This window comes from Leuresthes tenuis, unplaced genomic scaffold (genome assembly GCF_036924035.1).
Source record: "Leuresthes tenuis unplaced genomic scaffold, fLeuTen1.0.hap1 SCAF_10, whole genome shotgun sequence".
Lineage (NCBI taxonomy): Eukaryota > Metazoa > Chordata > Actinopteri > Atheriniformes > Atherinopsidae > Leuresthes > Leuresthes tenuis.
The window spans coordinates 18,044,521-18,071,692 of NW_027325364.1; the positions used below are offsets into that span (position 1 = coordinate 18,044,521).

The 27,172-nt window shown below is 37.3% G+C and overlaps 1 protein-coding gene across 2 annotated transcripts in view; it reads left to right on the forward strand.

The window, feature by feature from the left end:
* The window catches only part of LOC140316670 (collagen alpha-1(XIV) chain-like), a 122,149-nt gene that overhangs the window by 77,634 nt on the left and 17,343 nt on the right, over positions 1 to 27,172 (forward strand). For both annotated transcript variants that reach the window (XM_072394591.1, XM_072394592.1), the window contains exons 34-46: positions 3,126 to 3,269; positions 3,539 to 3,703; positions 3,851 to 3,889; positions 4,075 to 4,213; positions 5,140 to 5,282; positions 5,829 to 5,938; positions 10,816 to 10,974; positions 12,917 to 12,994; positions 14,368 to 14,454; positions 17,561 to 17,614; positions 20,079 to 20,174; positions 20,696 to 20,749; positions 25,982 to 26,035. In XM_072394591.1, the coding sequence (XP_072250692.1) occupies positions 3,126 to 3,269; positions 3,539 to 3,703; positions 3,851 to 3,889; positions 4,075 to 4,213; positions 5,140 to 5,282; positions 5,829 to 5,938; positions 10,816 to 10,974; positions 12,917 to 12,994; positions 14,368 to 14,454; positions 17,561 to 17,614; positions 20,079 to 20,174; positions 20,696 to 20,749; positions 25,982 to 26,035 (1,322 nt within the window). The remainder of the gene's footprint in view (positions 1 to 3,125; positions 3,270 to 3,538; positions 3,704 to 3,850; positions 3,890 to 4,074; positions 4,214 to 5,139; positions 5,283 to 5,828; positions 5,939 to 10,815; positions 10,975 to 12,916; positions 12,995 to 14,367; positions 14,455 to 17,560; positions 17,615 to 20,078; positions 20,175 to 20,695; positions 20,750 to 25,981; positions 26,036 to 27,172) is intronic.

The window sequence follows — 27,172 nt, forward strand, 5'->3', positions numbered from 1 at the left end:
GTTTCACGACCCTTTGGTATAGCAACTATATTCAAAATTACACTGTAAAGAGTAAAGTCTGTATATTCATCTTCTTTTACTTTGAGAAGTATTGTTTGACCCTACATAGTAATGTAAGACTATCTCACATCACACTAGAACCCGCCACTGCAGCAACGGTAATAGTTGAGATTCAGATTCTTCCTCAGTGGGATTGTTGAGGCTATTATCAAGAGATACGAATAAAGACTATTATCCCTCTTCATCGCAACTTCCATTTATGGTTGTTGTCTCTCTATCCATTTCACAAACTGTCTGTAAAGGGAGCTTCCTCTACAAACCCTGTTTTTTTTGCTACAAATATGCATAAGAAAAACATTTTGAGAATTCAGGCTATTACAGGTGATATTATGGGATTTGGCTTCTTACTATGAATTTGTTCATTGAGGTATTAGTGAGCTTAGCTAATAGTTGTTTTAGTGTTGTGGCAGTCCCTGCATATTCAATATATTGGCATGCACGTGTGTGTGTTTTAAGTCTACAGTAACTGCTTGATTGGACTGCATACAGACTGAGGAACTGATCTACCTGTAGGAAATATGAAAGCAGCACAGTATGTTAACACATTAAATGACTTACTGTGTGATTTGCCTTCTGTGGTTTTATGTAAGTAGTGACCATGCTTTAGCTGCTGTAATTCAGCTGTTTGAGGCCTATGTGGCACATGAATATTGATTCATTGACTAGAAAAGCAGGTAGAACCCATTCAAAATCCATATCCTGAATTTTCAATAGTACATTTGATGACTTGGATTTTTTTTTTTTTCAAATTATTCATAGGAATTTACTGTAACTATATGGAGATTAGAGAACCAAATTGCCCTGGGACATAGCAGTACAGGTGTCCTTTACAGCCAAAAATGAGAAAAGGGTTTATCGTTTTAATGTTTTGCACCAAGCCTTTGGCAGCTAAAACAAAAAGAGGATTTAATTGTTTTGAGTCGTATTGTTTCTCTCCTTAGATGACAGACAAAGCTGTCAAACTGCAAGACACAAAAACAAATCTAATTTGACATTTCAATCACAGTATCTGATGGATCTTTGATTGATGATAGGCTTTTGAACACACGCTGCCTTGACAAGTTGTTTTCTATTTTTACTTTTTTATCATACTTTCTTTTTTACATGCTCTCATCTGATCTATCTCTTCTTCCCCACCTTTCTACCATCTACCAAGCTCTATCTGGCTGCCATCCCTTCCCTGCTCTTCCCTGTGTCATTTCATGCCTGGCTTGTTGTCGTAATTTCAGTCTTGTCCGTCATGATCAGAGGACAGTGTAGAAACAGATGTACCACTGGCACATATCTGCCGTAACAACATTTTACAGGCCAAGCGCCTCTTCATTTTTCATCACTGACAGTTTACTTAAAAGAAAAAAAAGAAGGCGGTGGTGATGATATGTTTTGTTTTTGTTAAAAATGAAGAGGCAGGGACACAATGCACGCTGTATACTGTTAATCAATTTACACTGCACATACTTTTGTGGTTGTTGAATTTGCGAGCCATTTACTGTTGAAACTGGTCCTAATAGGTCAAAAACACTCTGAAGAATGCATGAGGAATTAGAGGAGAAAGTTGGTGGTTGTCGCTTTGACTTCTGAAAAGGTCAGATGGAGATGAGAAGTGAAGCTATATGAGCAATTAATGTAAATTATGATGGACATTATGCTAATATTGCCATTTAGTAGAAATGACCTGTGTGTGATGATCATACAGCTTCCCTGCTGGCTTGCATTAACATAATACTTTTTAAAATTTTAGTTTAATTAAAACCGCTGAGGAGACTCTGCAATTCCCATTATTTTCAGTGACCATATTGTCTAATTTGGTTAGTTGTAGTCTAGCTCTCTTCACTGGACAGCAAGAGAGGGAGCAGTCTTGGGACAAAAAGGGTTGAGTTTATAGTATAAGACTCCAAGTTGTTTTTTTCTTGATGATCTCAGTAAATCATCATTAAATTCACTGGCCGTAGCTTTGGAAACTGATGACTCATTTAGTCCATTAATAGATGTTCTTATTTGTTCTTATTTCAACTTGTCTGTCTCATTTCACAGTGAGCACATTTATGTAAAAAAGATTTTTTTTTTAAATCATTGTTTAATTTTGACCAAAACTGGACTTTAAAAATATATATAAACATGTAAGTTTGACTGAAATTGTGTGAAACTAAAGCTGTCAAAGGTGAGCTAACAAACTCAGATAATGTGGTTATGGATAAAATTTAAAGCAAGACTCAAATTGGACTTGGCACTCTACACAAGCACCAGAGGTCTATATTTTTCATGTTTTTGTAGAAACAGTTAAGCTTGAGCACAAATTTATACAGCCAAATTCCCAATAAATCTGCTGTCATTCAAATTTTTTTCTACTTTTGTCAGACAGCTAAACGCATCAGAGTTTGTGAAAATCAGCCCTTTAAGACTATGACAACTCTTGGTTGTATTACTAGAGAGTTGCTCTGCTGTAATAGAATTATGAATTATTATTTTTTTAAAAATACAGAGCTTCATCTGATAAAATGAGCACATAGGATTCATCTGAGAGAGCTCACTGCATCATTATATTCACGAAAGACCACTTCAATGTTTGTTTAATCACCTATATGTAATGACAAAACGAGGAATCTGGTTATAGTGGAGGCAGTTTCAACAGTTGGCTTGAGAAGAAGTGTCAGTGATGGGAGAAGCATTAGAGTCCATGTTTTATATTGTTATGCTAACTACAAGTGTGAATGAGTTGAAGATTTGGAGGTTTATTGGAAACTTCTGAAGCCACTTAACCAGTATAAGTGTAAGTATAGTCAGGGAAAACTGAGACAAGCTTTTGTGCTGAAATGTTTTCCAGACCCTAAACAAACTCCCGTTGCCTTCTCTTTAAGCACATCAATATGCTTTAGTCATTTAAGTCATCAATGACCTTGATGTTTGAGAATTCACACACACAACTTCAGTATTTTGCTTAAACCACCGTGGTTAACTTGAACCTATGTGTTGCATAAATGGCTAAAACATGCCAACACACGGGTGTTTGTTTAGGTATGGTTGTTTATATTTTTATCATTTTGGTTTATGTTGTTCTTTCTTAGGTCGAGCCATCAAACATGTGAAAGAATCCATTTTCACCCCCGAGGCAGGAGCTAGAAGGGGTGTTCCTAAGGTCCTGGTTGTTCTGACTGACGGACGTTCACAAGATGATGTCAACAAAGTGTCAAAGGAGATGCAAATGGATGGTGGGTGTTTTATCAACTAAACACAAATATGATAGTTTAAGTAAAAAACTTATGGAACTTACAAAATTAATTTACTGGATGTAAAGTTTCTTGTGATTTCTTGACACTGTTACATGCTGTGTGTTGGTGCTCTATAGGATAGACCTAGAATAGATTCTAGTTCTTCCTCTCAGTTGTTTGATTGTATATCACAAGTAATGTTACAGAATATCAGACTATTCACCCACTCTAAACCTATAATGAGTCTTCTTATTTAATCCCATTCTCAGGCTATATCATCTTCGCAATTGGCTTTGCGGATGCAGATTATGGTGAGCTGGTGAACATTGCCAGTAAACCCATTGATAGACATGTCTTTTTTGTGGATGATCTGGATGCTGTGAAGAAAATAGAAGAGGAGCTTATTACCTTTGTCTGCGAGGCTGCCACTGCCAGTGAGTAACACCACCTCATGTTTTAAACAGAAATAGTCTCGTCAGGGATACAGACAGAGTCACAGAGGAATGTCTAAAGAATTTACCTTAATGCTGAGAGTCAAAGTATTAAGATAGTGCTAAAAAAAATACCTTTCTGTGTTCCAGCTTGTCCGTCTGTTTTGATGAGCGGTAACACAATGGCAGGTAAGAGGTGCAACAACAAGATCAATTTACAGGAGAACAGTCACAGAGGTCCATCCATTAAGAAGTAAATAGCAATGACAGCAATGACATAATGATGGTCCAAATGGTGTTTCTGGTAATGAGTATGATGGCAGTGATTACACAGAAAGGTGCTATTTATGATGATGATAATGATACTGCTTCAGGTTTCAAAATGATGGAGAAGTTTGGCCTGGTAGAGAAGGAGTATAGCAACATACCTGGAGTTTCTCTGGAGCCTGGTTCATTAAACAGCTACCCCTGCTACAGGTTACACCGTGACGCCCTGGTGTTACAGCCCACCAAGTGAGTAAGAACATCTCCACACTAAGGCGGAAGAATTGACACAGTAACAGAACATGCAAGGACAACGTCAGTTTACAAGATTGTTTTAGAAAATTCTGCTCCATAGAATCATCTTGTAAGGTACTAGCTCAGATTTTTGTGGACGAATAAACCTCCATCATCACAGCTCCTACTATTTGTCACTTATGCCATGATGAGTGATTGCTGACCGAATTAGCTGTTGCTCCATGTATTTACCTTTTCCTCTTGCCAGAATACTTTGCCAATTATATACTTTATTGTATTTACAAACTTGCCTGAGGTATTTAAGACTGATCAATTTGTTCTCTGCACAGCTGGAGAAGACCATTTGTTCAGGAATAATTTTCAAGAATTCACGTGTCAGCAACACTAGATTGAGAGATATAATAAGCCAGTTCTTGCTAGTGTACTGATCACTGGCATCAGTTTCTTCCAGCTAAACGTATCCACAAAAAAGCTTTAAGTACATTTATCTGGCACGATCTTACAATGGGAGCTGATAGTGGTTTGAGTTCTGCTCCTGTAGGTTCTTCCTTTTTGTGATGTTAGGATAGGAGTTGTTTTTTTTTTCAGTGTATGCTGTCAACAAGCTATAATATCATTTTAGCTTGCTGCTGTGTGATTGCTCAGTTTGAGAAAAATGTCAGCGACGAACACTCAGTTTAAGCTGAGATTTAAACCTGATGTGCTTAGAGGCACTTATTCAAAAAGGCAAAGCTCTGTGATCAAAAAGAAGCTGGTGCTCAGTCAGTCAGAGGCAGCAGAAAGCTCTCTGCAGGCATCTGCAGCAGCTGAAAAGAGACAGTGACACTTTAAAAGACATTTAGTGGATACATGACTTTAAGACACAGCTAAGCCCGATGTTTGTGTGTGTGTATTTGCCTTTTCCTTCGTATGTGATCCAGGTACCTTCATCCTGAAGGTTTACCCTCTGACTACACCATTTCTATGATGCTCCGCTTACTACCTGAAACCCCGCAGGAACCCTTTGCATTGTGGGAAATCCTCAACAAGGACAATAATCCATTGGTTGGACTAATACTCGACAGTGAGTCTGAATTATTTGCATTTTTGCTTCTTTATCTTCCTTCTTTTTCTCTCCTCCTGTCTTCCAAATTAACAGGAGAGTTTACAGCGCAGCCACATTTAGAAGTGAAATTGCTAATTATAGGATTATAGGGTTTCAGTATTAATTTAATTGTTATCCACTACATCTGTGCATTAATCTGTAAAGAAACAAATCTTCATCTTCCCTCTCTACTCAAATTGTTAATAAGATGAATTTGTTCTTTGATTGGGGAATGCTCCTATTTTTTAATGGGACTGGCTTTCAGTGTAAGCAAAGGCCATGACCTCAGCTACACTGCTGTTGAACCCCTGATGTTCAAGACTTTTTAAAACTGGCTTTATTTAAAAGTCAAAACAGATGACTGCTGTTGGTCCAGATATTTGTAATGATCTTACAGCATTTGAGAATCTTGCCAAGGTACATGCTTGTTGCTGGTAGTGTGAAGGCCATGTGTGTCTGAAGAAAGTTTAAAGTGGATCGGGACATCAACCTTTTCAACCTTAACTACCAACTGTCTGTCTGCAGACTCTGGAAAGACATTGACGTTCTTCAACCATGACTACAGAGGAGATTTCCAGACTGCTACCTTTGAAGGACCAGAAATAAAAAAAGTCTTCCACGGAAGCTTCCACAAGGTTTGTTTTCAAAAACTGTGTGTTGAAAATGTCTTGAATAGCTGGTAATGGCAGTGTAAAGGAGCCACCAATTGTAGATTCAGAATGTGAGTGAAACAGCATCACTCATCAACCTTTAATGAAACCTCCATCGTCCTACACTGGTTATTGTTCAATTGGACTGCTTTCATTAGTTTTGACATACCTTGACTATATAATCACACAAAAAAATTGGATGAATTAGTATAAACTGCTTTTTTTTTTCACACACATTCCGCTTAATCCAATTTGGGGTTGTAGGGAGGCTGGAGAGAGGCAGGGTACACCCAGACAGGTCACCAGTCCATCACAGGGCCATACAGACACAAATGAGACAAACAACCATGCAAGCTCACACTCACACCTAGGGTCAGTTCAGGACTGCCATTTAACCTGACATGCGTGTTTTTGGACGGTGGGAGGAAGTACAAATACCTTGCGATAACTCACACATGCACATGGAGAACATGCAAACTCCTCACAGAAAGGTCCAAGGTGAGATTTAACAAGAAACCCTCTTGCTGTGAGCAGACAGTGCTGAATAATTACACGCAAGAAAGGTTTTACTGTTGTAAAAGTTTAACATACTGTCCAAAAATCATTATAAGAAGGAAATATTGTGATTGTGGTAGTTTCCATGACCTTGACTGTTCCTTGATGACATCAGATTGGACCAGTAAAGTCAATTTCTTAGAGAAATTTAGCATCTACCTAAAATTTCATGTAAATTGTGTTGTATCAAGAAATCAATTTTCTTTACCGCTTACCTGAGAGGAAACAATAAATTGTGAAATAAGTATTCTGCAAATACAGCAGAATAGATAATGGCATTGATTTGTCTTCGGCAGGCAAATTAGATTACTAATTCACTTTCGAAAATACTTTGGATTGAAATATCAACACCATAAGCTGACAGAAATTACTCAGTGAAAAATAATCAACTCTTTTGTTCTAACGAGATGTTCTTTGAATAAGCTTAATTGTTCAGAGATGATGAAATTGATCTGTTGCGTACATTGTTTTGTTATTTCTGAAAAAACGAATACATATGCTTGACAAATTGATATATGTAAATGTACTTGAAGATTAATGGAAGAAATGTTTCTACTGTAGAACTGATGATTTGTGTTTTATTTTTTTTTTCTTCACTCTGACTCATTGTAGATTTTGATGAAAACAAACTAACAGCAGCCCACCAGCTCTTGGTCTTTCTTTCTTTTTCTCAGTTCCTTAAATGTACAGGAATAACTGTCCATCATTCTGGGCCTTTTTCTTCTCTTTTTTTTTTTTTTTTTTTGTCTCTGTCAGAACATGACAATGTTCAGAGAGTGAACAGATGCAGAGGACTGCCAAACAAGAGGAAGGGTTTGTCTGTGTTTAGACAGGATGACAAGTGAATAAGAAGAGTGTTCTCGTGCGTAGGCTTGTTTGTGTGGCCCCTGTAAATGGATTACCATATGAAGACACAGTGCATGAAAAGGAGGAATACCCAGCAGGATCCGTCAATGCTCAGTGAAGCACACTAGCACAGACAGATCTACTAACTGAGAAAAAGAGAAGAAAAATAGAAACAGATGAAGGAGAGGTAAAGGAGACCTGACAAACAAAAAGATTAGACACTGACTTTGAGACGCAAAGAGAAATATAGACAGAACAGTGTAGAGATGTCGACACAGTAGGATGAGTTGAAGTTTATCTTCACTATAACTCACAGATTTCTCAGAGCCATATTATGCTCCAGATGTGTTCAGATACTATAATTTGCCTCGCCAAATTATTTAATCATGCACTTTAAAACGTTACTAGTAGTGCTTTAAAGCTTTCCTTCTCTGCTGTAAAAAATTTCATCATGGCTTCAGCTCTTTTGGAGCTATTTAGCTTACAGCAATGCACCACATCTTAGGGTGAAATTCACTCATCCATAAATTATCATTCATATCTATACATGTTGTTTTACTTTACATGACCAGAGTCTTGTGGCTTCTTGTGGCTGATTATTTGCCTGAGCCAGATGGAAACAAATATATTAACTCTGTCTTACAAAATAGAATTGAAGAAATGTTTTGTGGCATTGTTGGTAATATTTGCATGTGTACAGTTCTGTCACCTCCATAATATTTGTGTAGTGGTACTAACATCTACAAACCTAGTTCCAAACTACTCGGGATGCTGTGTGAAATTTAAATCTGAACAGAATATAATAATTTACATATCCCGTAAAACAATATTGTATTCACAAGAGAGCATAAAAACACATCAAATGTTTATCAAATGGAAACAGCAGTTAATTAAAAGAAAATATTTTTTTAAAGATGTCAGGTGTGTACTACATTTGCCAACATCCATCCATCCATTTTCTATACCGACAGTCCGGGTAGCGGGTAGCGGGTGGGCTGGAGCCTATCCCAGCAGTCATTGGGCGAAAGGCGGGGTACACCCTGGACAGGTCGCCAGTCCATCATAGGGCCACATAGAGACAAACGAGACAAACCATGCACGCTCACACTCACTCCTACGGACAATTTGGAGTCACCAATTAACCTGACATGCATGTTTTTGGATGGTGGGAGGAAGCCGGAGTACCCGGAGAGAACCCACGCATACACGGGGAGAACATGCAAACCATTTGCCAACATTCACACGCTAATTCCAACATTGGATCATGCTGTAATGATCTCAGATAAGAACAACAAAAGTTCTTTTCGCTACCTAATTAGCTGCTCATCAGAACAGCAGATTCAAAACAACTCCACATAAATGTATATACCAAGTGGGTCATAAACACCAGCCATGTCTTCATCTGTAATTAAAACTTTTGTTTATATCTCTGTTTTTTTCCTCGCATAGCATTTTATTTGCGCTCCAGTCATGTTAATTTCTGAGTGGAACATGAGGCCAGAGAGAAACTGAGTGGGCACAACTAACTACTGTAAACTAAACAATTGGTTTATTTGTGTGAATTAGCAGTTATGTTACCTTTCATGGCTCAAATTGCGGGCAGCATAGGAAAGTATTCATAAATACAAAGTAAAACATGTAAGTATTTACTGTGCAAGTGTATTTATAAAGGCAGGTCTTTAATAATAGTCATGGTTGATTTTAAGATATCATTGGGTTTTGGCTACCACAGAGTTATTAAAAAACCCTTTACATAGAAAATGTAATTGTCAGTCATTAAATCTAATTTGTACTTTGTCTGAAAAATGAGATGAAAAGAAACTCTGATAAAGGGGAAAACACAATAAAATCTGATGTGTTGGCAGAATGAATGAAGAGCTTTATGTGACAGGAAGATGCTGTTGACCTTAAAGACAGTTGTTGCATTAGAAAAATAAGACAATAAGTTTTGATTTATAACTTTGTAAGAGGGGAGAGGGACTGCGACTGGACAATATATCTCCTGCTGGCACTTGTTGTCGTAGATGACCTGCCAAGAAAAAGCACAAAGCAAAAAGTGGTACGCTAGCTATATCTTTTGCTGACTTCTAAATTCCCTTGGCTCAGATTTGAGGCTTGTCTCCTGTCAGCCTTGTGGGTCTCTCAACAAAAACAAGAACAAAACTCTTCTGTGATCTTGAAATAACTGCAAAGTCACATATTCATGTCAGCACACATGTGAAAATTGAGCTTTTCTGTCATCAGGGCTGTGATAATAAGTGGACGATGCTTGTACTCATTTCAGTTGATTCCCCTTGGTTTATTGAGTGTTTTGACATTGTTTGGGTAACCTTTAATTGAAACTCGCTTAATATTAATATTATATAGGTTCACCACACAATGATCATGCGGCTTGTAAACATCTTTGTTAACTAAAGTCAAAGCAGGTTTTAAGTCCCCATAAATGGAAAACTGTACAGACATGAAAGAAAAGTAATAGTTGGCTGGAAGGAAAATGCATCCAGAAAATGTTAAGCTTTCTTACGCTTCAGTCTGAAATTTAGTCTGAGTTACTGCTGAGGTATGTGGAGGAGCTAACTGTAACCTAAAGGACACAAACACTTACATGCTCACACGTGTTAGTATACCATAGACATTTTACTGCCCTATATTCATTCCCAAACCATTACCATTAACCTCAACTAAATCCACTAAATGCCACAAAATGCCAGCAAAATGTCTGCACCTCAGAGGATTTTCATCATGTTTATTTCACAAAAGTACAACACATCATGCCCAGTGAAGTGTGCAGAATGGAGAACATGAACAGAAGTCACTACAGAGCAGCCATTCAGACGTGAGCAAAAGAATGGGCTCTGACACTCAAATATGAACTTTGTCTTGCTCCAAATTAACTTTACCTTGTTTGTGTTGTTAATGGAGGTATGTGTGTGCTTTGAGGATGAAGAAAAGCAAACATTATAGAGAAACTCCAATAATAGTGAAAAATCAGTCCTGTTTACTGTCTTTCACACGACTGCAGCTTTCCCTCCTCATTAACTGTATCAGCAGCTGAATGTGAGCTGGACAAGGTTGTTTGTGTCTTCACTGTATGTTGTTAGACTGTGTTTAGTTAAAAGGGTAAAGCACCAAGACTAAGGTATTTGTTAATAGTTAGTGGACTACTTACGAAACGCACTTGGAATACACAGAGTCCAACTTTTATAGTCTTTCTTTTCAAGGTTTGTGTCAATGCTGTGTTTATAAGCATGTTTTTATTCTCTTTGACTCCATTTTTTTTTTTTTTTTTTTTTTTAGTGTAAAGTAATCTGTTTTTGATAGCAGTCCTGGTGGATCACGGAGATTTAATGAAGATTGTTATTGTTTGCAGAATATTCATTAAAATGTTATGGACAGCCTATATGTATTTGTTGTTTGGGAAACTCCATTTCTAATGCCCCCTATACTCTTTCTCCATACAGCTCCATGTAACAGTCAGTAAGACATCAGTGAAGGTGGTGTTGGACTGTTCTGTGGTTGGAGAGAAATCAATCCATGCTGCTGGTAACATCACCACTGATGGAGTGGAAATCCTCGGGAGGATGGTTCAATCCAGAGGCAGACGAGACAGTTCTGCTCCAGTCAGTATATAATACTACTTTGCATCACTGTAATGTGCTAATAAGGATATTAAGACAGCACAATATACAAGGTCTTTGAAAGAAAAATGATACAGCGAATTTCAAAGCGAATTTGAAAGATTTCATGCTGTGCACCCTCGGCCACACGTATATTACATATGGGATATTTTGGTCAGAAGGTATGATAATTACACAGTTAAAATAAAGAAAAAGAGTTTGGTTAATGTTTTATTCTATTTTCCTTCTTTGACCTGCTGTCTGTCAGTGTGTGTGTGTGTGAACAACTGCAGTGTGGTTGGTAAGATGCTAACCACAGATATCCACAGCCATTCCAGAGTTAATTTTATTTATATATTGCAACTGGAAATGTACAAGGTGCCACATATATACTGTGTTAGCTGTTACTGCTCCCTATAGACAGACTCAAGCAAGATGGTGAGATATTCTGAGTTTCTGGAGATACCGAGCGCTGTGGTAGGAGTATTGGTAGTTTTATACTTCTAAGCTGCTTAAAAGAAAACTATCAGCTGTAAAATGAAAGGAAATAAAGAAAATACTATTTCTGACACTGCTGTAATGTAACTGTAATTTTATCAGCGCCTGGCTTCTAAGAAGGTGCAAATTAATCAACCTTCATTGTCTTTACTTTGAAACAGCCTAAAGTAAAGTCTTGTGTAAAGATCTGCTTTCAGGCTCCAAGATGGACATCCTTTTTTTTGTAAAGACTGTGAAAGTCTTAAAGAAACTTAGTTTTTATCCTGCACATTATACCAGTGAAACCTGATTTTCAGGTGAAGGCTTGAATAAGGGGATTACAAAAGACAGTAACTTATACATGACTAAATCAAATCATTTGATACAGTGAGCCCATGATTTCTGTAAATATGGGTCAAAACTCCCAAATCATCACAGCAGATCTGTATCTTTAAGTTGAAGCATGACTCAAAGTTCTGATGTCTTTTAAATCCAAAACCCCCTGTAGTGCCCAGATAGAAGCAGCATAATTAGAAAGATAAGAACATTGCAGACATACTGCAGGGGACCCATTCACTCTGGGAATAAAAAAACATTTGTCTCAGAATACCATTACTTTCTTCATGATTTCCAATTGATTTAGAATCCTCATAGCACAATTTCCCATTGGATGCCTTTTAACTTTGATTTAACTGAACTCAACGCATGAAGCTTAAGTCTAGTTTTCTGTTCTTTACAAGTGAATGGCCCTGATACTGCAGCGCAAATAATACCCTGCAGCAAATCCACCCACTTTAATGAGATAGCACAGATAATGATTGTGGAAGTAATACAGTAGCAGAAAGAAACAATTTCAACCAACTGACAGAATCTCATCCAAAACTGTGGTATTATGGGATGTCTGGTACGTTTTCAACTTTCAAGATGAAACTATTTCACTGTGGTTTGGTTCTACAGGGGTGATGTCAGTGTATCTGATGCACTTATATGTTTAGTCTGACATAGATTTGAAGGATGGATGATAATCAATGATGAATTGATGTTTAAACTACAAAGTAAACTGTCCCTCTACTAAGGGGGAAGGCCTCTCTTTAGTTTTGCTGCTAACGTTTTTAAATGAGCTACAGTTGGCCTATTAGTGTAATAGTATTAGAACATTGCATCATCCAAAACATTTGGTCTATTAAAGCTATCAGCCCACCTCATGCATATGTCCTTTAATGCATTCCAGCTGCTAATTCAACCTTGTACAGTAAGCAGCAGATAAACTGTCTTCTCTTTTCATATCAAAAAACACCACAAAACCACATCACCGTACAACATCAGAGCTGATGCTCATGTGTACTATTACCCATTGTTTTATCTCTGTGTTTTGAAATGTGTTAAATGATAGAATTTTATTTTCAGCATTAATGGCATCGGTTATGTGTGCATGTGTGTATTTATGCTTGCATGTGTATGTTTACAGTTCCAGCTCCAGATGTTTGACATCATCTGCAGCACGTCCTGGGCCAGCAGAGATAAGTGTTGTGAGCTGCCAGCATTGGTAAGAAACTAAGACCAGCCTCTTCCACCCTCAAAAGCTTGCATTAGTTTAACATTCTGTATAAAACAGCCCCAAATAATTCAAATGACAATAAATGGTTCCGATTAAATCTTGATTACCTTTTCATCTAATTTAATGTAATGTGATTCAACTAAGTCTAAAACCTTTTCACAAATGCAGAAGTTGTGTGTGTGTGTGTGTGTCTGTGCCTTATATGAGAACATTAATTATCAATGAAGTAGTAGTCCAGCAAGAAAACACTCAACAAACTGATAAGTATTATCTGGTTTAAAAAGATGCTGCAATAGCTGTGTGAAACAAAAAATGCTTGGTCATTAATAATGCTCAGAGATGTTTTGATGCAATTCTCTGGTATTTTCTGAGGTTGAGTCACTACAGCTGCATAAGTTCTGTTAAGTTAGAACTTATTTTACTTGCGCTAAAAAACAATGTATGTTTAGCAATGTTAGCTGGCTCTTCAATGGCCAAATAGTTCTAGTTGAATAAGGAAAAATTAATTAAAAAGATTTGACAAAATTTGTGGACGAGTTGAATTTAAAACTAATTCTGTTCGATCATCTCAGTGGAGTGTTGAAATGAATGACAGAAAAGGATAGAAGAGAGTCTGTTATTCTATTCCCCCATCCACCTCTGAAGGCAGACACTTCTGATGAGGCAAAGGAGACTTTTAAAGAGCAGAAATCAGATTGATTGGACCAGAGTAGTGATGCCAGACTGACAATGACATGAGTTTTGACAGTGTGGAAAAGACAGAAGAGAAGTGTAGCAGGATAAAAAGTCTAAACACCTGAGAATGAGGGCAGATGGGAAGGAACAGATCTTTCTCATTGAAATTTAGGATTTTGTGAAAGTGGGGGGGGTTCTTTCTTCCCACCTGCACTTATTCCCTAGTGTTTTGAATTCCCTCCATTACTTTTGTCACTTCCATTTTCAATTTTGTACTGTTAATTTGATGCCACTCCTGTAGTCCAATTATCTTCTTGCACGTTGTTTTCCTGAGCCAATCAGCCAGAACCATTTTTGTGCAACCCACCTCCTCCCAGTCTTCACCTCCATTTCATGCCCAGCAGCCTCATCAGAAGTCTTTCCCTCCTCATCCTGGCTCATCCACCTTCCCTCCCTTCATCAGTGCTTCACTCAGCATGATGTCCCATCACAGTCTAATCGCGAAACACTTTCTAATTCTGTAAATCGGAGCGTTTTCTTACTCACAACTGTCTTGTCCTTCTTGAGCTTATGTATAAACCTAATGTTGTGCTTTGAGTTCGCTGTAGCCAATAGTATTAGTAGCAAAGAACACCAAACAAGCACTGGTTTCATTGTGCTGTAAATCTGATGCTGTCTCTTTTCAGAGAGTTGAAGAGCAGTGTCCTCCCATGCCTCACGCATGTACTTGCTCCCAGGACAGCAAAGGGCCTCCAGGACCATCAGGACCCCCTGTAAGAACACATACACTAATCTGTTATTGGATTTAGTGACTTGTACTCTCCTATGCTCAACTCAGGGGTTTCAGTCTCACTGAGACCTGCGAGGAAATATTTTTTTTGTATTTGTTTGTTTTTGTACTTCCTCTATTATTTCTGAACTGCATTCCAGTTTTTGTTTCCTCTGTTATTTTGGATTATCTTCCATTATATCATATTATGTTGTTATTCTCTGTCTTACTGGACTCTGGAAGCAGTTTGTAGGAGAAAATAAAAAGTTTGTCTTTTGACAGCTGCCCACAGCTCCCATTCTAAACAACTATTGGGGCGTCTCATTAAAAATGATTTATTATTATTTATATTATTTATATAATAGTTCAATTTGATTAAGTTTAACTTAATTAAACATCACCTGTTAGCAGTTTTAATGCTGTGGCTGAAAAGTAAATCGAAATGAAATTCATAGTACTATACACATACTATATATTTGTCTCTCATTCACTGATTAATCAACATCTGAATACTTTTTATACAGGTTTTATTTGGAGGAAGTGGCTGTTGGGTTGAGTAAATATGGGCATATTTAGCAGCTGTACTCCTGCCACAAACCTGGAACAGCTTGTGAGATGAGGGCAAGTAAATAAGACTGATGAAGATTTATTGTCTAGATTGTCTGTCAAGTTTTCTCTTGACAATCTGTTGCCTCAGTTTTCTTCACTTCAATTTAAGCACTAGATCGATTTAGCATAGTAAATAGCTTAGCTTTCAGTGTTTCATTGTTTCTCTTTTTTCTCTTTTATTCTTTTTCTTCCACATCCTCCCAATGTCTGAGGCTCTTTCATTATCACCTTAAGCCTCTCTCTGCCTCTGCCTTCCCTCTGTCAGTGTTTGCTGCTCATTCCTGAAGTGAAAGGGGCTCTAAATTCACATTTTAACTGCAGCCCATGGGTATATATGAATGCTTTATTTGTTTAATCATAGATGTTTTTTTCTATTTGCTGACGCTGCTCAGCAGTGTTAGGGGGACTTTAGAAAAGATGAAAATGCAGAGTACTTTCCTTTACTAAACACAATATAATACATAGAAATGTACATTATCTGAAAAGGAATTCAAGCTTCCTGAAGACTTGAATCTACCCAAATCATCAGACTGTAAACAAACAAAACAGTGGATGGATACAGGATTTGTTATTCTGTTGCAAATCCCTGAGTGTGAATAAAGGCAAATATTTGGATCTGTGGTGATACCTAATGCTGCTGCCACTGAAATACAACTGGGAAGCAAATGACAGATCAAAGAATTATTAAAGCTTATTAAGGAAATGTTAATCATAGATTATTGGATCAAAAGGTTTTTTTTTTATCCAAAAGATCAATCCTGAGAAAGTGTTATAATTGATGGAGCTGCTACTTTACTTTATTTATCGACAAACTTTTTAGATCACCACTTTGCCTTTTCGTGCAGGTAATCAGCCTAATAACATTGTTATTTTCCTCCTGGGAGGAATTTTGATGCTTGTGCTCCCTTGTCAGATGTTTGTCTTTTCCTGTCTCACACAGCAGCAGGCCTCTTTATTTTTCTATCTTCCGCATTGTATTGATTGCCTCAACTGACCTGCAATCTGTGCTGTCTGATTTGACACAGACAGCTCAATACTGAACATCAGTCAGCAATCAGTCTAAAATTAAAGAACACAAGCCATGCTCAGCCCACCTTCTGTTTGTTAAAACTGAACGGTGCTCATGCTGCTTCAGATCCATGGCTTATTTGAAAATTTCAATTTGCAGTTGGCGTCAAATTGCTCAGTACCACCGAATGAGCTGTGTTTTTTCAGTCATCATTGTAGACCTATGCAAGCAATTATTAGAACTGCTGCTGTTGAAAGGCAATTTCAGTCTTTGTGCAGGTTTTGCCACGTCTCCAAAAGTAAAAGGATTATACTGTTTAGAAGATTTCATAAAGACAACAAAGAATTAATTGCTCTACTGTTGTACAAGATAATTTTTTACTTTTGCATGTTTGAATACCCATTTCATGCCCATTTGATTTGGCTAACTCTGCCTGTTTTGGTTTAAAGTGATAAAACATTTTTGCTCTGACTGATGAATGGCGATTTTGTCTCTTACATTTTACAATGAAAAAGATGAAGTCACAACCAGTTTAGACAGGAAAAAGTATGGGTATCTACAAAGATGGATGTATCATAAGTGTCATTAGTATCACCCCTCATCCGAGCAGTTGGAAATTGTGGGGAAAAACACAAACAAGCTTCATGAAATTCCCATTTAGCATCTTGATACATTTCTGTCTGTAGATCCATAGTATATGTTCGTATACATCTTCTGATTGATCAAGACATCAAATTTTAGACACATTTTAGATTTAAATTTTAAATTGATAAAATTGAGAGACTTCAATTTTTCAATTTCAATTTTGCTCCTGTGTGATAAAACATTTTAATGAACTTGAGACTTAGGTCATTAGTTTGGTCTGGGTTTTGACTTTTCATTCATATGAATGCTGAAATTAAATTCACACTTGTTGTCATTTAGCAAGCTCATATAAAATCTGAAATAGAGCTGGTAAAACACAAAAAGCAGCTTGAATAATCCATCTGTTACGGCTGACATCTTCCTTTTTTCCACTTCTGTATGTCTCCTGTAATATTCCACCTACTCTGCCCCTCTTGCTAAATAGTTAAGCAACTAAATAGCTGCTCCATGGTTCCCAGAGAAGACTTATTTAAGCAAACACAGGAAGAGGATATATCCCAAATGAAGAGATTATAAGCAGATGCGTGCTGTTTGCCCCCAGATGAACCGTAGGGTAGGAGAGGTGAGCCCATAGTTTTTTGGGCTCCAGATTCCTGATGAGAGTCACAGGTGCAGTGTAATAAATTGTAGAGCTTAAAGGACAGTTTATAGTAATGTTCACCTCATCATCATATCCATAACCCACTGATATGAAGACCCATATGGTTCTACTTTTATTATAGTCTTAAACGTGTTTGAAAGAGTTTCACATACTTTTGCTGAGGCATGTATCTCAGCTTTTATTCTGTTTTCTTTCACAAACCTATACTTTGACCTAATGTTACATTGTGGTTTCGGGCTGTTTCAGGGTGGTCCCGGCATAAGGGGGGCCAGAGGAGACCGAGGAGAGCCAGGAGTGACGGTTTGTAAAATGCTCTTAAATACTGAGACACTGTCTTTTCTGCTGAGGCATCAGCACAAAATAAGCTTCAAATCTTTCACTTTGATGTAATATGCTCCAACGTGAGGAACAAACCTCCCCTCCCAAGAGCTAACAGTAATCAGGTGCTCAGACAGGGTTTTGCCAGGCAGAATTTTGTGAGATGCTGTGGTAAAAAAGAAAATGGCCAGCATTATTGTGGGTACAGCTGTCAGAATAAATTGGAAAAAGCTGTCATCATTTTTATGTTTATGGATGAACTAATTTAACTGCCAACAATTGCATTTTCTTGGATCAGACAACGATCCTAACCACCAGAGCTTTGCGATCTCACCTGGCAATGTTCAGTAAGACTGAACTCTAACAGAAGGAGGTCCAGTAGCACATTTAAATCATACTGAAAATAACAGTTAACCCAGAAGACTTGTTTTGAGTCTAAATTTGCATTTGCTTGTGTTTTCCTCTACACCCAAGAACAGAACAACTCTCATCCTGTTCAACCTAGAAATTAGATGATAAAAGGAGGAGCTAAATGTGTGAAATGATTTCCCAACAACAAAAGCCTTTCCAATAAAAGTCCTTGTGCCTTCATAATGTGAAGTACTTCTGAGTTGAGAGAGATGCATATTTAAAAAACCCACCTTATCAGTATTTCTGTTTTTCTTATCTTCTTTTTGGCTGCAGGATGAAAGCAGACTATAATCACTACCATTACTATTCTGTCTGTAGGACAAAGTATGCCGCAACGCTAGTAGTAAAAGAAGTTTTCTTTTATATTTCTTTTATAGCTGTTTTATAGCTGTTCCAAACTGGTGCAAATCATCCAGCTGTGGTGGTCAGCACACAGCCTAATGAAGTTGGAAATTTCTCAGCAACTCCCATGATGTGATTTAATTGCGGGCTTAAAAATGTTTCTAAGCTTTTCTGTTATTTAAAGAAGCAGCATGGGTCCCACTGATTGACAGTATATTAAGTGCAGGATGTGAAGTGGTCCATCCACAACACCATCTCACACATTTTGCCTTTTCAAAAAGAAAATAGAGAAAGAATCTCAGTCAATCTCATGGAAAAGTTTACCAGTAAAGACTGTATTTTGTTTCATACATACATGTTCAGTTTGAATAGAGATTTCGGTCTAAACTCAGACGTACACTAGAAGAACATACATTTTTACCTGCCAAATGCCTCTTGTAGTTCAGTTGTAGTTGTAACTTTATGGCTTTGGCCAGATTTATTTGAATAGTTGTTTTAGTCTGATGTATGAGTTAAGCTCCTCAATGAGTCTCATCCTTGGGGGTAAATTTATTCCAGAATTAGCAGATTTTCCAGTCTGGGAATAATTGCAGATCATCTTGGTCTTCTTTCAGTTGACTTAACCTTACAGATATCTTGGTGCCATATTTGAGTGCTATTTATCATTAAGTTTAGCATGAAATAACACTTTTTTTCAGTCTTTTTATGTATACCTGATCCATGGTTTCTTTTGGCTGCTTTCACGGATTAGAAACCTCCAGAACCTGTAAGGTTGAACAGTAAAACAATAAATACAGCAAGAGTGAAAGCTGTTATGGCTGCTGCAGCCACTGAACCAACAAGCTGCATCAGCTGTGGTTTGTAGGAATTTCTCTTCTCTGGCTCCCATAGCAGGAAGTCTGTCTACACCTCATAAACTTAAATCAAACAAGCTGCTAAATCAGCACAGTGTGAATGTAGATGAATGGACAAGTGCTCTAATTTGTTTTCTGCTGTAGATCTCATTGTTAATCAGTTGTTGCAAAAGACCCCAAGGTATATAGAGATTAAGTTGATCAGGGTTTATAGATTTAACTTTGAGCAGGTTCAACCCTCAAGTAAGTAAGAGCACCTCCATTACCTCTTGAATGAGCAATGTTGTCAAATAAATAATAACCATTAACCATTAGGCATTTGTTGGTTACAAGAACACCAGGAACTAACATGTACATTTTATGTGTTTGTATCAGCATATTCTTAACCTGGAGGAGTCCTGGGGTATTGTTGGAAGGGTGCAAAAATAAAGAAATGTTATATAAAATCATGTGGAGTAATAATAGCTTTTTTGCATTTGTGTCTGTCTCCACTCGGCCAACATTTCTGCAGTCTGTGGCTGCTCTGTTCACTCGCACACACAACCACAAAGAGGACGGAATTGATCTCAAAGCAATTTATCAAACACTTGTTGGACGCACAGAACACAACCTCACACAAATCTCAAACTATTTTTCCAACTCATTGATTCTATCCATTTCTCCACTGAACCAGAATGTTCAGACCGCACTGAGTCTGAGTCTGAGCCATCCCTTTGCCTATTTACGAGCTGTCCTAAGTCATCAATGCTTTGATTAAATCATTTTATTATTTCTTTATGGTAAGTGTAATTTGTCATTTTAGGGTGCTAATTTGGTTTCATATTGCATTCTCTAAACAGGGACCTCAAGGGCCAACAGGAGAAATCGGCCCTCCTGGACCTTCGGGACCACCTGGTCCTCAGGGACCCAGTGGCCTCACCATTCAAGGACCCCCAGTAAGTTTATGATTATGTTTTCATTAGTGCAATGATACATGTCGGAATTTCCTAAAATATTTTGGATTATTTGGATTTTTTCATGTGATGATCATGGTTTATAGAGCAAACAACTGCAGTCCTAATGTTAAGATAGGGGGGAAAAATGCAACTTATCAGATCTGCGTCTGAGATAAAGACAAATATGGAATCAAAAGTTTTCTTTTTACCCAAACATCTCAGTAGATTATGTTGGAAAAACAACTACTAAAAGTGTACTGTTTGCCCTTCGTTTTCACCTCTCTCCAGTAAGTTCTAAATATGTGTGCTGTTATAAATCAACATATTAACTCATCTGGCACCTGTCAGTGTTAAATGGCAGATGTTGAAATATTCCACAAATAGACTTCCAGACATGGACTTCCCGTCCAAATTCAGAAGCCTGCTGAGGCTTGTGGTGGCCCAGCAGCTTTGTGAGATAACTCATGTCTTTGGTGAAAACACAAGTCCACTGGAAATGCAGTGACATTTTTGTTTTACAGGGCTCTTCTGGGGAGAAGGGGGAGAGAGGAGAGATTGGACCAGCCGGACCAATGGTGAGAAGATTTCCCAGAAGGTCATGGTAGTAAGATAGAGTGGTGGAGTGTTTGTAAGAAATGCTGATAGGATTCCCAACCAAAGTAGAACCCAGAGAGGCATATACTTCACAATTTTCCTGACATATATTGTCTATATATATATCTTCCAAATCAAAGACACCAAGTGGGATTGGGTTATAACTAGTGGGGATTTTAGAGTGATGAAGAGGGTTTTAAGGGTGATCAAGCATTGTCAGCAAAATTACCTAAATTAATTCAACTTGTTAACCTGTCATCTCTGTTTGTGTGTTTGTTGATGATTGGGAAGTTGGAACCATACTCCCATTGGTTCAAATCACCAACCAGTTATCATACACCCAGCTGATTGCGTATTGTTCCACAGTGTGTACACTGTAGGGAATACAAATGAACTTTGAAGCTGTTATCTCTGAGGTGCCATGTGCCTGCAGACTCACAGAAAACAGACCTGTTTAACAAAGGCACAACCTCATTCCAGTTGAGGCTGTAATCGAGTTTATCCTCTCTGTCTAAATAGTTTTTAGTGAAGTCAGTTATTTGTCTCAATCACCAGTATACTTCAACCTTATCAGTTAAGAAAAATGTAAATACTTAAAACTATAGTGGTGAAGTGTGGATGATGAATTCAGTTGCATCACAGCTAGAGGAAATAAACTGCTCCAGAAACAAAAAGAGTGAACAGGATACATATACTGCCACAGAAGGTTTTTTTTACTTTACAGTACAGAATATTCTTGCCACTTGAATAACCTTTATTAAATTTGGACCAAATTTTGAGACAGACAAACGACTTAAAGAGGAAGCATTTTTAAAAAAGGCTCATTATCCAGCCTATTAAAGAATCAGACCCGCTCATCCCGCTCAGTCTTACGAGCGTGGCTTCATTCATTCAGTGTCGTTCCAGCTGCAGCTCTTTTAAATAGTAATTATTGAGCTCCTGGATAATATTATATTGTTTCTTATATTGCACTTTTGTCCTGATGGATGCAAAACCACAACAATTTAAGTGAGTAAGAGAGCAGGATGAAAGTGAGAGCTGACAGGGAGATGGACAAGAATAACAAGATTATTTAAGTATACATATGCACACAGTCAAAAAGCAATTTAATGGAATCGCTGAGATGTGAATAATTATTACCAGCCTCTCCATTATTGGGCAGTGAACCAATAAAAGTAATACTGAATTAATTAATGGTGTTCTCCCAAGGAGCCCTGGATACCAGCAAAGACAGAATCAATGTTCTAATAACTCAGCACCAGGAGATGTTATTTTCCATGGAAGATTTGTGGTGAGATTTTTTTTTTTCTAAATTCTTTTCTAAATCTCTAAAAGGTTTTTTTTATTGCATTCTTGAAATAATAACGTTTTGATACATGCTTGCACTACACTCTTATTTCCATTAAAAAGAAAGCCTAAGTCTCTCTCCTATGCTGCAATAAAGACATGTACACAATATGTTGGGGATTCTGTCACATTTCCTCACTGCTAGTTGAACAACAGTTGAAGCTGCTTCTCTGGGCTTTTCTGTTGTTGAAGAACTATTCTTTTGTGCGTGCGTCCATCACCACCAGCTCAGGGTAATTCCACAAATTCTTTAACACACAGATTCAATTTCTTATTTGTCATTTGATCACTTCAGAATGATGAGACAAAAAGCAACATTCATTTCTGGGAGATTTCTCTTAACTTACTTTACTGTTACCTTTATCAAAACTTAAAAATCTTCACCCAGAGGAATGATATATGAGTGTGAGCACCAAAGCATCTAAAAGCTCTTACAGCAACCATCCGTTTATTCACACCGAGTCAAAGGGAATCCTGATGTAGCACTATCTGCACTGTAGTCTGCCTATTGTAGAAATAGTAGCTTTTATCAGACCTTTGAAGTGGAAAAAGAACACAAATATTACTGGCCAGGAGGCTCTTTGAGAAAATCCATTCTGAATGGAGCAGTGTCCTCTTTACTGCTTATAGTATTTATCTAAATGCATTAGCTGTTTAAGATGGAATATTAGGATTTAGCTCATTTTGGAAGCAGTGTTCATGTAATTTGTTAGAACCTAAATTCATATTGTTCTGATAATGAGTAGATCAACTCATCTAAGATCCATTGCCATGTTTTTATGTTCCAGCATTTTGTTTTAAAGCACTTGGTGAAATTTATCTTGAAAGATGCTATACAAATAGAATTTTACTTTACTTTTACTTACTATTTCAGCCAGATAAAGCTCTCTGTGTGGAAGTGACAACAAAAGTTTGGGCATTGATGGAGAGCAAACAGGAGCCTCGTTTTTATCATTTTTGTCCCATGTGTTTCATTGCTCCCATCTGCAACTCGATGATGATGTCAGACTGGTACATCACTCTACCTTCAGAGCACATTGTAACATGATAGGATGATCACTCTCATATGGTATTTATGTACTACTACTTTAACATAATTCGGGGCTGTCATTAAAACTGATTTAGTTTTTTGAGTCAAAGCTTTTCAACTTAAGGACTGTATTTCACACCTGAGTGGGACAGGTCTTTATTATGATCCAGATAAACTATGTCATTAGCAAAAGCTTTTAAGAAAATTATTTGTAACATTGCTGTTGATCATCTTTCACTGATGACTCTTTTGGGATTTTTATCAATTTGTATTTGCTATTATAGAGGTTTGAATCAGTAAATCCTCTTTTGTTAAGTTTTGTGAAGATTTTATGGGACTAGAATTGATTGATACAGGGCTAGACTGTGAGTGACTCTCAGTGTTTGTTTCTCCAAGATCTGGTTCATTTGTATGAGAGCAGTAACAGCAGCCATGAGATGAGAACAACTAGCCTTTAAACAGAGAACTGCAACACTTCTTGAGGCAGCACAATCCAGATCCCTTTGTCTGCATAGCCCTATTAATAAAAGTTGGCAGTACTGCCCTGCTGCACTGTTACTGAGTAATAATGTGTTTGTCACAGAGAGGAATATAAATGGTTGTGTGTGGCACATTGGGGGAATATAGTAGCTTCCAGGGCCCTTTTGTAATAAATAAGGGACCACAGAGAATATCAAAACTCCAAAGCATCAGTTATCTCACTTTCTTTCCTCTTCCTGTTTCTTTCTCTCACTCTGAGTTCCCTGCTGCAGTAAATACAATTCAGCCGTGTCACCAGCCTCTTCTCCATCTTAATTTCAATCTGACAGAGAAGAATGCAGCTGCAGTGAATTGCAGTGAAGTCTGTGGATGCTTGTGTGCTCATCCTTCTCATCTTTCACTTTCATTCTGCTTTTCAGTGTGCCAGTGTGGATTTTATTTATCAGATCATATTTTTTGTCTTGTCTGAGAGGGGTGTGGATGCTTTATGTGTGTGGTTGTCTCCTTGTGGATTTGGTGCTGATCTATGAGGCTGCCTCTCTTAGTTCCCCAATCCACTCAACACTGAATCTTCAGTTTCTCAGCTGGGCTCTAAGATACTTTGTGTGCATTTGGAAATGTGTGTTTGTGCTTGTGGGAGTATATACACATCCTTCTGCAACAAATTGATGCCAAGGCTAATGTGTCAATGCATCACAGTGCACAGCTGGATTTTGATTGTTTGTTTCTTTGGTCTTCCTGCTCTGCTTTCCTCAATTTAGAAAACATTTAAGAACAGACTCTGCAGGTAAAAATGTTTAACTACTAGTTATTAACATGAAACACCGTAGGAGATTACTTTCAGTGAGAACATTTTTTTGTGTGTCTGCAATTGTATAATTAAATATGCAAATCAGGTATTGTATATAAAAATAGGCTCTTATTATATACAATTTTCAGACTGCAATACTGGAAGTAATCTTAATTTTATCAAGATAAAATAGTCAAAAGTGTTTACTGAGGAGGCTTTTACTGATTGATTGTGGATTGAGGGAGAAAATTTAGTGAAAAGCAAGACTTAATCCGTTTTAATCATATGTTTGATCTAATACGACTACAAATGAGGTGTGAAAACTACTACAAAAACCATCATTTGATTACTTAACTAGTTTTCTAAGAAGTATGCAAATGAGACATCGTCTAAAGTTAGGCCCTGATATGCAATGATATCCAATAGATTTTGTTTAGTGAAATGAACACCTAAATGCATGAATATTATGTTTCCAGCGGTCTGAAAGAAAACAGGCCTATGAGACAGAAAAGGCCAATATTAAAATTTTTACCAATGCATTTGGAACATTCTTTGTCTTTTGTCTCTCTCCCTTATAAACAAGTATTTCATTAGTGAATTCTTAATGTTTTATAGTTGCAGTGTTGATAAGGCAATTTTTGCGAAGATATCTGTACATTTCAAGATTTTTTAAGTATTTTCCAAAGTCCTTATGAACTTTTGGTTATTATACTTCATTGTTTCTATAATATGCCTGGAAAATGTTTCTCATTCAAACTAATAATCAAATTCTTTTGGACTCGATTACTGCCTGTATACTCCGCAGCATCACTGTTTTGTGCAGATGTGGAGGCTAATTTCCCAGCTACATGTGTCTTTATAAGTGAGTGATAGTGATAACAGAAGAGATATTACCCTAGATGTTGTGGGAGAATGCACATCAGCCAACATCTGAACAATCGTACATCATCCATCATATGAGACCTGTCCTCTGCGACCCCATCTTGTAATTTGTAGAACTTTTAGAAGTGTTAACTGTCCTGTTTTACGAGCCTTCCACTAATACTGAAGTACAGCAATAAATCATCTCACAGCACATAATCTATGGCTGTGTTTTGGAACTGGCTGTGTGCATTGACCTGCACAAAGGTGGATGAGGGGGAAATGGGGCAGGAGAATGAACAGTAGGGTCACCTGCTGTTGTAAAGATTGTCTGTGTCCAGAGGGTTAGAGGGTGGATATATATCAATCAAATTAGTCTTCTCTGATGTCAAAAACACTGCTGAACAAGACACCAAACTATTGGCTTTTATTATCATGTTTATAACAAAAGACATTCCATGATACACTCTATGGGATTTGGGAAATGTATATATAAAAAAAAAAAAAAAACTTTGGACGTATTGTTTGGTGCTCTGCACCATGTGTTTCCTCCTGTACACATGAAACACTTTCAAAATAAAATATTTGTGGGATTACCATGGCTATTTCAGTTTAGCTGTTTTTGTCCAAAGAAATGGTTGTACTTTACAGTTTTAATGTGTATTATTTTAGTAATCCAGTCATGTATTTTTGTGTTTTGTTTAGGGTGTTCCTGGAAGTCCCAGCTCACCTGGAAGAGATGGTCCTCCTGGAGCGAGGGTAAGATACAAGACTGATATCCCGGTTACAGCTGACCTTTGCAATGACTGCTTTGGTGGTCCTCGGTAATAAGCAGTATAATATACTGTAGGAGTTTTGTAATTCATAGATTAATCTGAATTTCCCTTTTTTTGATTTGAGTAAAACCGATTGTAAAGCACAATCCAAAAAGTTGAATTCTGTGGATGAGATGCATATTCTGCTATTAACATATTCTTTTGCTGACCATATAATTACCGGTAGAAGAATATGCTCCGATTTCTTAAACAAACTTAAAATGATCATCACAGAAAATATTAGGATCAGAGGATGGAGTTCACAGATTTAGTATACGGGTTTAGGAAACTGGAGAACTGGAAATTGTCCACTAAACCTTTTGTTTCTCAGCCTCAGAAGAAAGTAGAAATATAGAATAAAAACAACTGAGTTAGATTTTTGGCTTTTATTATAGATTACTGACATTGCTGTTGATAATCGTTATTCATGTGTCTTTAAAATTATGATGCAGCATGACTGTCACATCAGGCTTGAAACATTGAAACAGACATACTGTATGTTGCACACGGTCTGAATGGGTGGAGATATAAAACTTACATTTTTATAGGGGCTTACTCAGTTGAGACCAGATGATTTACTGAAGAATATTTCAAATCTTTACATTCAAAAGCTCTGGGATCGTTTTCGTGTATGTTTTGGATTGTTGCCCATCTGTGCTGTGAAGAACCTTGCAGCTGGCTTTGCAGAATTTGGCTGCATCTAAGCGCATATTTTAACCTAATTTATCCAGCTTATTCTTACTTCTGCCACATCATTAATAAACACTGGTGACTCGTGCCTTTGGAGACGGTCATGCCATCGCACTGCTTCCATGTGTTTTACATTATGTTGTTCCAAGCTTTCCAAGTACTTTTTTTCTCACTGTTAAATCTATTCTAAAAATGCTATTATAGAACTTGAAATTTCATGTTATTTATTTGATATTATCTGGTCTTTCTATCCTTAAAGCTTATGGATGGTTTGCACCCTTGTATTTAATGTTGTGCAGGAGTTTTACTTATCATTAAGAGGATCCTGTGATCATCAACCTGTTATTTTCAGTGAATGTTCAGGCCTTTTTTTATTACGCACCCGTGTTTT